The sequence below is a fragment of the Lithobates pipiens genome, unplaced genomic scaffold (assembly GCF_037356315.1).
Source record: "Lithobates pipiens isolate NorthernLeopardFrog02 unplaced genomic scaffold, aLitPip1_a1.2 Scaffold_13, whole genome shotgun sequence".
NCBI classification, from domain to species: domain Eukaryota; kingdom Metazoa; phylum Chordata; class Amphibia; order Anura; family Ranidae; genus Lithobates; species Lithobates pipiens.
In genome coordinates, this window is record NW_027507718.1 from 545,651,221 (window position 1) to 545,665,795 (window position 14,575).

The window sequence follows — 14,575 nt, forward strand, 5'->3', positions numbered from 1 at the left end:
CTGTAACGCTAACCTGGTAACCGTAAAAAAATTTTAAAGCGTCGCCTATTGAGATTTTTAGGTACCGTACTTTGTCGTCAATCTACAAGTGCGCGCAATTATAAAGTGTGACATGTTTGGTATCTATTTACTCGGCGTAACATTATCTTTCACATTACGCAAAAAAATTGGGCTAATTTTACTGTTTTGTTTTTTTTTTATTCATGAAAGTGTCCGTTTTCCCAAAAAGTTGCGTTTAAAACACCACTGCGCAAATACCGTGTGACATAAAATATTGCAACAATCGCCGTTTTATTCTCTAGAGCCTCTGCTAAAAAAAAAAATATATAATGTTTGGGGGTTCCAAGTAATTTTCTAGCAAAAAATATGGATTTTAACTTGTAAACACCAAATTCCAAAAATAGGCTTAGTCATGAAAGGGTTAAACAGTAGAGAGGCAGAGATATGAATATGTATCATAAAGTGTACCTGGGACAGGGTCATGAGTGTAGACACCTCCCAGCAACCAACCCCTAAACAAGATGACCAGACGATTGGTCACTGGTCGCTGTCAACACCCCCTTTGATTTGACAGAAAAGAGGAGAGGCCAAGGCAATGGTCAGTAGTGATGGGAAGTTCGGATCTTTAAAATGAATCGGTTCATTTCGAACTGCTCACTGAAATTAACCGATTCAATGAATCGATTCTTCGGTTCACTTGCTGAGTCTACTGACAAGCATAGAACCGAAGCTCTGATTCAACCTTCTTAACCACTTGCTTACTGGGCACTTAAACCCCCCTCAGTCCCAGACCAATTTTCAGCTTTCAGCGCTGATGCACTTTGAATGACAATTGCGCGGTCATACAACACTGTACCCAAATGAAATTTTTATCATTTTTTTCCCACAAATAGAACTTTCTTTTGGTGGTATTTAGTTACAGCTCGGAGTTTTATTTTTTGCTAAACAAACAAAAAAAGATGCAAAAAAATAAAAATAAAAAATCATGTTTTAATAGTTTGTTATAAAATTTTGCAAACGGGTCATTTTTCTCCTTCATTGAAGTGCGCTGATTAGGCGGCACTGATAGGCTGCATTGGTGGGCACTGATGGGCTGCATTGGTGGGCACTGATGGGCTGCATTGGTGGGCACTGATAGGCTGCACTGGTGGGCACTGATAGGCATAGTTAAGGCGGCACTAATAGGCACAGATAAGGCGGCACCGATGGGCACAGATAAGGCGGCACTGATGGGCAAAGATGGGCACAGATAAGATGGCACAGATGGGTGGCACGGATAAGTGGCACGGATGGGTGGCACGGATGGGCACTGATAGGTACCACAGATAGATGGGACTGATGGGCACTGATAGGTGGCACTGATAGGTGGCTCTGATAGGTGGCACTGCTGGGCACTGATGGGCGGCACTGCTGGGCACTGATGGGCGGCACTGCTGGGCACTGATGGGCGGCACTGGGGTGCAGCACCTTTGAGGCAGATTGGGTGGCACTGTGGGCACTGACGGGGGGCACTTACTTTTGCTTTTATTTTACTTCAGGATGGCACTGCGGGAGGCATGTGGGCACAGGCAGGTGGTCCCTTGTATTGATGGCCGTGATCGGGACTGATGTCCCAATCACGGCCGCCGGTGACCGGCTTTTTTTTCCTCTCCTCGCGCTGTCAGCGCGAGGAGGAATAATAGCCGATTACCGGCTCCGTTCTATCACATGATCAGCTGTCATTGACTGACAGCTGATCACGTGATAAGGGGTCGGGATCAACCCCTTGCACGGATCGGTGATCAGGCGAGTCTCATAGACTCGCCGATCACAGAGCGCGCCACGCGCGCCCCTCAGGGGGCGCGCAGGCCGCTCGTAACCGGGACGACGTCAATAGACGTCGTCCCGGAAATGTAGGTCCGCGCTAATGCCGTCATTTGGCAATAGCGCGGATCTGAAGTGGTTAAATTAGTAGAATCAGAAGACTGATTCACACAGAAGGTTGGCAGGTCCTGGTAATGTTTACTTTGATTTAGTTCATCGACGCAGAGCACCATTGTTGTCAGATTAGCGCAGTGTCATGCATTTTGGTGATACACAAACAGCTGTGTTAGGCTGGGTTCACACTTGTGCGATGCGGGAAGCCTGCGATTCCACGACAGGTTCCTGCATCGCACCCAACTCGCACGACAGTTCACAACGACATATACGAACTGCTGGGGAGTGTCATACAATGTTAATGGCACCCCCATTTCAGTTCGCATGTCGCACTGTGAAGTGTCAGTTTGGACATGAATCGGATCGCATGAGTGCTATGCGATCCGATTCTGGTGCGGACCAAAAAAAAGGGTCCTGTGCGAGTTTAGTCCGAATGCGATACGATTTCAACCATACTATCTGTATGGCTGAAATCGCATTGCACGGACATCGCCTGTGATTTGCACTGCAGTGCAAATCGCATGCGATTTTGCACTATGCTGCAGTGGGAACCGGCCCTGAGCCTAGGTTTCCGCAAATTTGATGGATAGCAATGTTACCTGTGAAGTTGCCCCAGAATGCAGTTCACATGCACACAAACTACGCTTTTCATTTAGGCTCTGTTTCCACTTGTGCAACTTGTCCTGCGACTTGGGACTGCAAAGTTGCATGACAAGAAGTACCTGATTTCCAATGAGTACCATTCATATCTGTGCGACTTCAAGTCACAGCAACTTCAAAGTAGTCCCTGCACTACTTTGGTCCCATTGTAATGTGACTTGAGGTCCATAAACCTCCAGAATACACAGGCATGGCTTCAAGTCGTGGCAGAATCGTGCAACTTTCTGGCTTTTCAGGCTAATGCAGCCTGAAAGTTGCACAATTCTGCCGCAATTTTGATGCGACTTTAAAGCAACGCCTGTGTATTCTGGAGGTCTATGGATCTCAAGTTGCATCAAAGTGGGACCAAAGTAGTGCAGGGACTACTTTGAAGTCGCACAGATACGAATAATACTCATTGGAAATCATAGAGTACAAAGTCGCAGGACAAGTTGCACAAGTGGAAATGGAGCCTAAATGAAAAGTGGGTTTTTGTGCATGTGAACTGCATTCTGATGGGCCAACTTCCCAGTTAACATTGCTAGCCATCAGATTTTCCCATAGTCTTTACAGCGCATGCGCAGGAATGATGATCAGATTTTACTACCACTACCATGGGCGAAGTACCCCTGGTAGTAAAATCCAATCGTTAAGGCTATTTTCACACTTGTGCGACTTGAAAGTCAAGTGCTTTTGCCATGATTTTTGCCATGACTTGAAGAAATGTCTGTGTAATCTTGAGGTCTCTGCCACAAGTCGCATCAAAGTCAGACAAAAGTAGTACAAAAACTACTTTGAAGTCGCACAGATATGAACTGAACTCGTTGGAAATCATGGGGTGTGACTTGTCATGTGACTTTGCAGTCTCAAGTCGCAGGACAAGTCGCATGAGTGTGAAAGGGCCTCAGGCTGTCCGTACCACCTGATCACTGCTGCCACCTCATTGGTTTAGTGTATTGTTTTACTGGTGGTGACTCATGGTTCTTTCAGTGTACTGTGTTCTAAAAACTGATACGATTCTTTAACTCGGTAACTTGTATGATTCTTTAACTCGGTAACTTGTATGATTCTTTAAATCGGTAACTTGTACGATTCTTTAACTCGGTAACTTGTACGATTCTTTAACTCGGTAACTTGTATGATTCTTTAACTCGGTAACTTGTATGATTCTTTAACTCGGTAACTTGTATGATTCTTTAACTCGGTAACTTGTATGATTCTTTAACTCGGTAACTTGTACGATTCTTTAACTCGGTAACTTGTATGATTCTTTAACTCGGTAACTTGTATGATTCTTTAACTCGGTAACTTGTATGATTCTTTAACTCGGTAACTTGTATGATTCTTTAACTCGGTAACTTGTATGATTCTTTAACTCGGTAACTTGTATGATTCTTTAACTTGGTAACTTGTATGATTCTTTAACTTGGTAACTTGTATGATTCTTTAACTCGGTAACTTGTACGATTCTTTAACTCGGTAACTTGTACGATTCTTTAACTCGGTAACTTGTATGATTCTTTAACTCGGTAACTTGTACGATTCTTTAACTCGGTAACTTGTACGATTCTTTAACTCGGTAACTTGTACGATTCTTTAACTTGGTAACTTGTACGATTCTTTAACTCGGTAACTTGTACGATTCTTTAACTCGGTAACTTGTATGATTCTTTAACTCGGTAACTTGTACGATTCTTTAACTCGGTAACTTGTATGATTCTTTAACTCAGTAACTTGTACGATTCTTTAACTCGGTAACTTGTACGATTCTTTAACTCGGTAACTTGTACGATTCTTTAACTCTGTGTACTGTGTACTCCTGGCTCTTGTTTTAAAGTGGAGGGCCAGTTATAAAAAAAAAAAAAAAAAAGTCAGCAGCTGCAAACACTGCAGCTGCTGACTTAATAAACACACTCACCTGTCCAGGGCGCCCGCGATGTCGGCCGCCCGAGGCCGACCCGTCCCTCGGCTCTCGGGTCCCGGCGCCGCCATCCCTTGTAAGGGAAACAGGCAGCGGAGCCTTATGGCTTCACTGCCCGTTTCCTACTGCGCATGCGCGAGTCCCGCAGCTACTGCGCATGCGCGAGTCCCGCAGCGCTTTCTGAATGGGACGCGCTGTGTTCTGGAACACACAGTTCCCAGAACACAGCGCGACTCATTACCCAGAAGACGCCGCGACGAAGACAGAAGACAGAAGATCTCCGCGGAGGAGGAAGAGGAAGATTAGGAGAAAGTGCCTAGCAACAGGCATTTCTGGTAAGTAAAAAAAAAAAATTTTTTTTCATTTTTTTTTTTTAGATTTTTTTTCATTTTTAACATTTTTTTGTTTTTCAGGGTGGCCCTCCCCTTTACGTTTGTATCCAGTTCCTGAGTGTCACTGTGCTTTGAGTCAGCTCTAGGGTCATATTACCACTGCCAGCTCTGCTGCTCTGCTATGTACTGAGTGCAGAGTGAAGTGTTTCAAACGAATCAGTTCACTGAAAAGAATCGATTCATCCAGTTCACTAAAAAGAACCGATTCAAAAGAACGATTCGTTCATGAACTGGACATCACTAATGGTCAGTTCTCCTTTTACCATCCAAGCAGGAACATCTGCCAAGTTTGAGAACCGATTACCTTTGCTCATCGATTGAACTCTGATCAACCCTCGGACATTAATTGCAAGTATACTTCCTTCCCAATTCTACCTTATTTCTTTGTGGCTGTATATTGTCTTTATTTTTTGAAACATCCTTTTTCTGTAATTGTTTTATTCGCACCAACCTTGACCTTTTCATAATAAACCCTTATGTTGAAAAGTGTTAACCTTGTCTTTAAAGCTCTTGATGCAAACTATAAACGAACCTGTCTCTTAAAAGGGCGCTACTGTGGTAGAGTAAGGCGCTGAGCAGACCTGTCTGTGGTGGCAGTGTGTGTGTTGCAGGCTCTTATTCTAAACTTATAATTGGTATTGCTAAAATTACGAGTCCCCCCGGCTCTGTCTTATAAACGGGGGTGGTGGCAGTTAAAGGGTTGTGTAATTAGCCCAGTGACAATCGCTCTCAGGCTGCCCGCACCTAGATTGTGGTCCCGCAAGCTGGAGAATCTTTGTGCTGGGTGCAGCTGAGTGTGGCATTGTTACGTAAGTGACAGCGTGGTGTAAGGTTGGCCTGTCCTTTGTCGCCAGTTAGCAAGGAGGGCAGGAATCTGACACCCGCGTTCGTCACAATTAGTGTTTGTAACATTTTGTAATCCAACAGTGGAGTAGTAAGGGTTAACTTGAATGGAATGCTGAAACTGTTCTGGTGAGGTAATCCACTTGTAATTGCCTCTAGCATGACACAGTGTTAAAGTGTGGCAAAGGGTAGGCTTTAGGCCTGCCTAAACTCAGTCTTTATTAGATCTCCCTCCGTGGGGCTAAAGGTCCCAGCAACCCTGTGCAAAAAGTTTAATGCCCCGTACACACGAGCGGACTTTTCGACATCCAAACTCCGACGGACTGAGTCCGTCAGACTATCCGATCGTGTGTGGGCTGCAACGGACTTTAGCTTCGCTAAAGTCTGACGGACTTTAGAAATGAAGCATGCTTCAAATTTTCCCGACGGAACTCCGCCGGACCCGGTCCCCTTCGAAAAATTCGCTCGTGTGTGTGCTACTCCGACGGACTAAAACCGACGCTAGGGCAGCTATTGGCTACTGTCTATGAACTTCCTACGTCGAATCCAGTCGTACGTCATCACGTTCGACTCCGTCGGAGTTTGGTGTGATGGGGTGTGGTCAAGTCCGTTCGGTCGAAAAGTCCGCCAGAACTCCGTCGGAACTCCGGCGGAACTCCTTTGGAGGTCTGTCAGACTTAATCCCTCTCGTGTGTACGGGGCATAAGTGTGTGCAAGTGCATAATAAACTGTGAGCAACAGCCCTCTCACCAAACTGGATCTGAAGAAAGTACAGCTCAGCTCTGGTGCACTCTGTCTTGCTTCTAACCGGCCGGCTCCGTCACACCACACCGCTCCGCAAGATGGACTGGGCCCCTTCTGATGGCTCCGGCAGGTGTCTCTGGATCCTTCCCGATCCGGTCACTCAGTCTCTCCAGCAATCAGATGAATAGCAGAGTCTGTAATTGCTGCACTCCGCAGTGGCTGTAGGCCGCGATCTCTGGAGACCTCCTCACAGGTCCTTACAGGCAGGCCATGTGTCCAGAAGAGAAAGAAAAATGGCTGTGGGTGTCCTTTTATAGCCTACCCAGCATGCATTTCAGTACAGGGCGATCATGGGTAGGTCACCTGGCATTCTGGGTAGGTAGGTCAAAATAAAAAGTAAACAATAGTCACTTCCTGTCCCTTGTTTAGTGCTATAGAAAAGGAAAATATTCCAAGTCCATTTCCTGTTTTTGGCTTGAAAATATTCCAAGTCCATTTCCTGTTTTTGGCTGCTAGATGGCGGCACATACTAAGTTATAAAAAAAAAAATACTTGGAGGGAACACCCTAATGCGTTTAAATTCAAGATGGTGCTGCTATAAGACCAACAAACGGTCCAAACAATATTCCAGCACACACATTCAAGAATGACATTTCCAGCAGGCTAGTTAAAAACACCTGAACATATTAAAAAAAATACGGGGGTTTGGTCACACTATATGGTTATATAGTGCTAAGCCCACTTACTGCGTCAAAGTAACCCAAATTAGTGGGTCCTACCCTAGTAATAGAATGAAAGATCTTGCATCTCAACCATGGGAGCCAAACTCCTCCTATGTGGGAGAACTGAAGGGATTCCTCCTATGCACTGGTGGCCGTTAAATAAGAGGTAATGAAGAGGGGGAGGGGTGCTCCATCCCAAAAAAAACCTGGTCAGGGTCTGTTATAATAGTGTGACCAAACCCCCGTATTTTTTTGAACATGTTCAGGTGTTTTTAACTAGCCTGCTGGAAATGTCATTCTTGAATGTGTGCACTGTAATATGTTTTGTACATACTAAGTTATAACACTGTCCATAGGTTTACATATTAAAGCATTAGTAGGCAAAAATATCAGCGCTACATGTATCAGCCACCAATTGGCCTCTCTGGACAATTGGAAGGCACAAGAGAAGGACCAGAGCTTAACTGCAGGAGATATGGCCAACAGTTAAAAAATTTGAATTTTTTTTAAAGTACTGGGTCACCCTTCCAAGATCTTCCAAGGATGGAAACCGTCTTTGGTTGTACAGTACATGGTGCCTCCATAACTGGGAAGGCTGAGGTCAAAGGTTCACTCGAAGGGAAAAATAGAGTCTAGATAGAATAAAATCATTATTTTCTACATAGACATGCTAGAATCAATTGTTCCCTCATTAACAACCAGTTAAAATGATCCAAACAAATCTTCGTAACACACCGAAACATCTTCACTTTCTATCTTCATATACAGTGAGGTAACAATATGTCAGATTACCACATCCGTCTCTATAAAGACTCCGATTACGACATGGTGAGGGACCTCTTTGTTCGTGGGATTACAGAACCTTACCCTGAGTCCTTCTGTCGTACATTCAGCCTTCCACGAGTCTGGATCCTCCTTCTTGCTGTGTTCCTCCTTGCCCTGATGACCACAGGCTCTTCTACAGTCTCGTGTATAGTGGTGACCGCCGTCGTACTGGCCTTGTTGCTCATGAACCGAGATGTATTCTTTTCCTATGCTAGGGAATGCCTGGCCAGTGACATGTTGGATATCAGGAAAAATTATCTTCAGCGGGATGGTTGCTGCTTCTGGGTGGCAGAGTCAGGAGGGGACATTGTGGGCATGGTGGCGGCTGCCCCATTTCCCCATCCTGCCGGACAGAACCAAGTGGAGCTCAAAAGGCTGTCGGTTTCCAAGAAACATCGGGGCAGAGGCATCGGCAAGGCGTTGTGTAGAACAGTCATTGACTTTGCACGGAGGTCTGGATATCAGGCCATAGTCTTGGAGACCTCAGTGTTTCGGATGGATTCTGTGCACCTCTACAAGAGCCTGGGCTTCAGGATAACCGGCACCTACCATCAAAATCACTATTTCAAAAAATTTATAGACTATATTGATATTTCAGTTGATCTTTCATAAAATACAATGCTTCGCCATTGTCATGTTGCCTAGAATGTCATCCCCTCTAATTCCTTTCAAGTGATCAAGTCTACTGCATTCGGAAAATGTCTCCGAAGCACAACCATGACTTTTCTTGTCCCAAGTGCCTCCCGAAAATTGTCTTTTCACATTTTTTTTTACTTCATTCCATGTTAAACATACAGAATACATAAGACACTGCATACTATATGCCCTCATCCTTATAAGGCAGCAGGCATGTACTGGCCATTGGGACTACCGGGAGTTTCCTGGTGGGCCGATGGCTCAGTGGGCCACTCTGATGTAAGGGGGCTGGTGATGGGACACTCTGATGTAAGGGGGCTGCTGATGGGACACTCTGATGTAAGGGGCTGGTGATGGGACACTCTGATGTAAGGGGCTGGTGATGGGACACTCTGATGTAAGGGGCTGGTGATGGGACACTCTGATGTAAGGGGGCTGCTGATGGGACACTCTGATGTAAGAGGGCTGCTGATGGGACACTCTGATGTAAGGGGGCTGGTGATGGGACACTCTGATGTAAGGGGCTGGTGATGGGACACTCTGATGTAAGGGGGTGCTCATGGGACACTCTGATGTAAGGGTGTGCTGATGGGACACTCAAAATGTAAGTGGGCCGGTCTGGATGAAGTCCAGGGCCAAATTTCTGTCCCAGTCCAGCCCTGTAAAGCAGTATAAACAGAGAACTGATAACATGGTCTTTTTTTGTTTTGTGGTATATAGAGAAAAGCGAAAACACTGATATAAAAAGAAGAACATTTTATTGTTTAACACCTTCCCTCCCGGCCTGTAGCAGACTCACGGGCCAGGCGGGATTTTACTCCTTCGGGAGTGGACGTCATATGACTATAGTGTTCAAACCACAGATGTGAGGTATCGCCGCGATCGGTAGAGCAAAATCAGTAATTCTAGCCCTAGACCACCTCTGTAACTCAAAACATGCAACCTGTAGAATTTTTTAAAGGTCTCCTATGGTGATTTTTAAGGGTAAAGGTTTGTCGCCATTCCACGAGCGGGGCGAAATTTTGAAGCGTGACATGTTGGGTATCAATTTACTCAGCATAACATTATCTTTCACAATATATATAAAAAAATGGGCTAACTTTACTGCCGTCTTATTTTTTTAATTTTAAAAAAAGTGTATTTTTTTTTTCCAAAAAAAGTGCGCTGCTAAGACCGCTGCGCAAATACGGTTTCATAGTTAGTAAGGTTGAATAAAAACACCAGTCCATCCAGTTGAACCTGAGTGAGTGTCTACAATTGTCCCTATCCCTGTACATTGCACACTCACATCAGTCCCTACCCTCAAGGCGCCCACAATCCAAGGTCCCCATTCATATACTAGGGCCAATTTTGGACAGAAGCCAATTAACCTACTGGCATGTCTTTGGATTGTGGGAGGAAACTGGAGTACCCGGAGGAAACCCACACAAGGCACATGGAGAACATGCAAACTCCAGGCAGGTAGTGTCGTGGTTGGGATTTGAACCAGCGACCCTACTTACTGCTAGGTGAGAGTGCTAACAACTACACCACTGTGCCGCCCCAGTGTGACAGAAAATATTGCAACGACCACCATTTTATTCTCTAGGGTGTTAGAAAGAAAAAAGTATCATGTTTGGGGGGTCTAAGTAATTTTCTAGCAAAAAAAAACAACAAAAAACAGTTTTTAACTTGTAAACAACAAATCTCAGAAAGAGGCTCGGTCCTTAAGTGGTTGATGTGTTTTTCAAATGGGAACAAAAAACAAACTATGAGGGTCCAATTACTGAAGTGATTACACCTGTTTTGTATTAATTATGTCTCTATGTGATCATGTGTTCTTCCATATATTAATGTGCAGGTAGTTGTACCCAATATGACGAAGCGCGCTAGTCATGTCAAACCCATCACCTTTCCTTCTCTGCCTATCATTTTGCTTACTTTTATTATTATCTCCTGAATAAAACCTATTGCAATGTATGGGAGTGCCGATGTCCTATTTTTGTTATAACTAGTCACTATACCAGCCTGCTGCCAGTATCATGTGATAGCTGTGACCAATCACAGCAGATCAAATGACAGTTTTATACAATGGATGGCATGAAAGGAAGCCATCCATTGTTTGCAATTGGGTTGCCAGCTGTGATTGGTGACAGTGATCAATCAAAGCCAATCTGTACCATGTGATTAGCCGTGGCCAATCACAGCTGGCAACACAATTGTATACAATGGATGATAATAATAATAATAGATTTTATTTATAATGCATGAAAGGATTCTATACCAGTCCTTAAAAGGACTTTTGTGGACCTAATAGTAATAGCTAGTGATTAAACTGACTGTCCCTGCTCCACACAGCGTCCTGTCCCTACACTGACAAAAGACAGAATGTAAACTGCCCACCAGATCAGGTCTATTTATAAGGTAGGGGGAATGTCCAATTGTCCATGTGCTGAAATGTCTCAATTGGCTGTCCTGTACCCCATGATGGATGTGTCATGGGTCAAAAGCTCTTCACAATGTAAACAGATATGTCTGCTATGAACAGCACCAGAAGTCCGCCGGTTTGGCGAATCGCGAACGAGCAAAGTTCACCACAATACGACCGCCAGGCAAACCGCAAGGCCATCTCTATATATATAGAGAGAGAGAGAGAGATAACATTTATTGAGATAATATTAAAAACTAGTAGGTGCATACACAACCAATATTTTTAAAAGTAATGATAAAACAATACAGTTGATATAGTCGGAATTGTTGGTCTAATTTTGTTTCGCCCGACGCGTTTCAGGGTCTCAATAATAATCCCTTCATCAGGGTAATTTCTTTCAGGAGAAATCAAAACAAATACCAATCTATAATGCAACATAATAAAACTTTGAGTATAGAAAACAATGGACAAAGAATGAGCATGGTAGGAGATGGAACAAGGATCACTCACCGATCAACTGGATACTGTACTTCAACACTGCCGCTATTTGAGTGTGTATAGAGGTATGATATACAAAAAGATAGAGAACTCATACATAGAGAGATGGATGATGAAGTAATGACCCCTCTGTGGTATCACAAACAACCAGATCTAAAGCTTTTTTTGGGGTATGATGTCTGGATCTGTGAAAGTCCTGGAGAGCGTGTTGAAGCTTAAAGGGGTCAAGAATAACAATCAGCTTACAGGTGGCCCAAGCTGGCTAAAGTAGGACCTACCCGGTGCATTGGGATACCTAAGTATTCTGAAATGATATTGTGACAGACTCACCCGGGACAGAGGCTTTTGGAGAGAGCTACAAGCATTTAGGAAGATAGTCTTATGTAATGCAAAGGAACATTATTAAGAAGGCTATGGTGGTCTCTACCAGCTTGGGACTTGTGTACGTGAAAGGAATTCTGATTAATGAGATCTGGAAAGCCCTGGGTCTTTCACCCAATAGTTCACTGTGCTCATTAACACACCATTGTCTCCTAGAAAACTATTGGGGATGTGTTTCTACTTATGTGAATTGCAAATTGGGAGTGAGGAGACGACAAGTCTACCCTGAAAGGTCAAAATCTCTGAGTCACCTAGTCTGGGTAAATGATTCGATAACTAGCTCATATGTTTATTAGGTTTCTGGTTACAGTTTGTATTGTCAGCCTGCTGTATATACTTGTGTGTCATCTCAAATAAATCAGTTCAGCAACCAAACGAGTATTGTCTTGTTTTCTGTCTGTTAGCGGGTTGGAATATCTGATATCTATATATTCAGAGTGGGAAGAAGTGGTATATGACGAAAGCACTCAAGCGGGGCGTGGGGCGTTTTGTTACAGATATGATACATGTGCATACATGTTTAGAAAATGTCTAAATAGCACAATTTCAAGAAATTTACAGATTATATAGGTGTATCTCCATCAATTAGTAAAAATTATCAATGCACACTAGTGATAATTATATATATATATATATATATATATATATATATATATATATATATATATATATATATATATATATATATATATATATATATAGCTAATTACCTGCCATATTTGAGTTTACAAAAAAGAGAAGAGCTGGCCCAAAGAAAAAAAAAACAGGTACCAGGATGATGCCTGTAGCTGCAGGGATCATCCTGGTATAACCACTGCAACTCAAGGACATACAAGAACGTCCTTGGGTGGCAAGTGGTTAAAAGTCCGCCTTGGATTGTCTCAACTTTAGTGTTGCCAACCGTTAGTATTTTTACTGGCAGCCAGTAAAAAAACAGGTACTTTTTCTCCTGCCAGTAAATGCCAGTAAGAGGAAAAGGGGTTGCCAGTAAAAAATATGGCTGCAGCACTTGGCTCAGAACCGGGCATGCACAGCTCGGATCCGGAGTTGAACAGGACCATCCAAGTGCCTACTACAGTGTGTTTAGGTGGTACCAGTGTGGGAGGCGGGTGGAGGATGGGCAAGAAATAAACTCAGCGCTAGTTTGAGGAGAGACCCTGGAGGTGTACGCAGATCAAATAAATGTGATTAATAAAGTCTCTCAATAGGAGGTACAAAGTCCATAGCAACAGTCTCTAAGACGAAGAGTGAGAGGAATCTATGTACCAGCACTAAGGGCAGCCAGTGTGAAGAGCTACAGCAGCCTTTCACAATCTTTTCAACACAGAGGAACCCTTGAAATAGTGCCCCGGTCTCGGGGAACCCCCTGCTAAATATTACAAATCTACAACTCATGATACATTAGTGTGATGGTCAGTGGGAAGAATGGTCCTTACACTTGTGGTCATTGGGAAGAATGGTCCTCACACTTGTGGTCATTGGGAAGAATGGTCCTCACACTTGTGGTCATTGGGAAGAATGGTCCTCACACTTGTGGTCATTGGGAAGAATGGTCCTTACACTTGTGGTCATTGGGAAGAATGGTCCTTATACTTGTGGCCATTGGGAAGAATGGTCCTCACACTTGTGGTCATTGGGAAGAATGGTCCTTATACTTGTGGCCATTGGGAAGAATGGTCCTTACACTTGTGGTCATTGGGAAGAATGGTCCTTACACTTGTGGTCATTGGGAAGAATGGTCCTTACACTTGTGGTCGTTGGGAAGAATGGTCCTTACACTTGTGGTCATTGGGAAGAATTACCTCCTTACACTTGTGGTCGTTGGGAAGAATGGTCCTTACACTTGTGGTCGTTGGGAAGAATGGTCCTTACACTTGTGGTCGTTGGGAAGAATAGTCCTCACACTTGTGGTCATTGGGAAGAATGGTCCTCACACTTGTGGTCATTGGGAAGAATGGTCCTTACACTTGTGGTCGTTGGGAAGAATGGTCCTTACACTTGTGGTCGTTGGGAAGAATAGTCCTTACACTTGTGGTCATTGGAAAGAATTACCTCCTTACAGATAGCTAAAAAGATGAATGGTGTCGGTGGGAACTTATCTGAGAGGCAGAAATTGCCCAATGCTGAAGGAACCCCCAGCAACCTTTGGAGGAACCCTAGGGTTTCACACAACCCTGGTTGAGAATCACTGGTCTAGAAGCAGCCTCTGCAATGAAACAAAGGAAAAGAAACACAGCGCCTCTAAGTGCAGTATTGGTAAACCATTTAATGATAAGTCAAAAGTGAAACTATTCACAAAGGGAGCAAAAAACACAAGCATGATAGTAATCCTGCAGCAAATGGTGTTTTTTTCTCCTAAATATCCGTGTCTCTGAAGTGCAGCTGTTCTCATAGGCTGCGAATGCTGGAATCCACCTGCTCGAGCTGTCAGCTGCACTTCAGAGACACGGACATTTAGGAGAAAATGTGTGTTTATGCTCCTTTTGTGAGTAGTTTCACTTATGACTCATCATTAGATGGCTTACCAATACTGCCCTTCGAGGCGCTGCTTTTCTTTTCCTTTCTGGCGGAGACGGTGCCTGATGCATGTTGTGTGATGTCATGGTGCAAGGGAGCCGAGCGGAGTGGCCGAAGCCTCGTGTGCGGG

At 44.0% G+C, this 14,575-nt stretch overlaps 2 protein-coding genes across 2 annotated transcripts in view; both read left to right on the plus strand.

Moving 5' to 3' along the window:
- LOC143975804 (N-acetyltransferase 8F1-like) overlaps positions 1-14,575 on the plus strand; it is a 261,344-nt gene that overhangs the window by 218,212 nt on the left and 28,557 nt on the right. The gene's annotated exons all lie outside the window — the stretch shown is intronic.
- On the plus strand, positions 7,585-9,145 carry LOC143975802 (N-acetyltransferase 8F1-like). The gene has a single exon (XM_077478346.1). It carries the CDS (start codon positions 7,959-7,961, stop codon positions 8,613-8,615), a length of 657 nt encoding a protein of 218 aa, XP_077334472.1. The 5' UTR covers positions 7,585-7,958; the 3' UTR covers positions 8,616-9,145.

Excerpts from the sequence above, each read along its gene's own strand:
- LOC143975802 (XM_077478346.1), top strand. The coding sequence starts at position 7,959 with ATGTCAGATTACCACATCCGTCTCTATAAAGACTCCGATTACGACATG.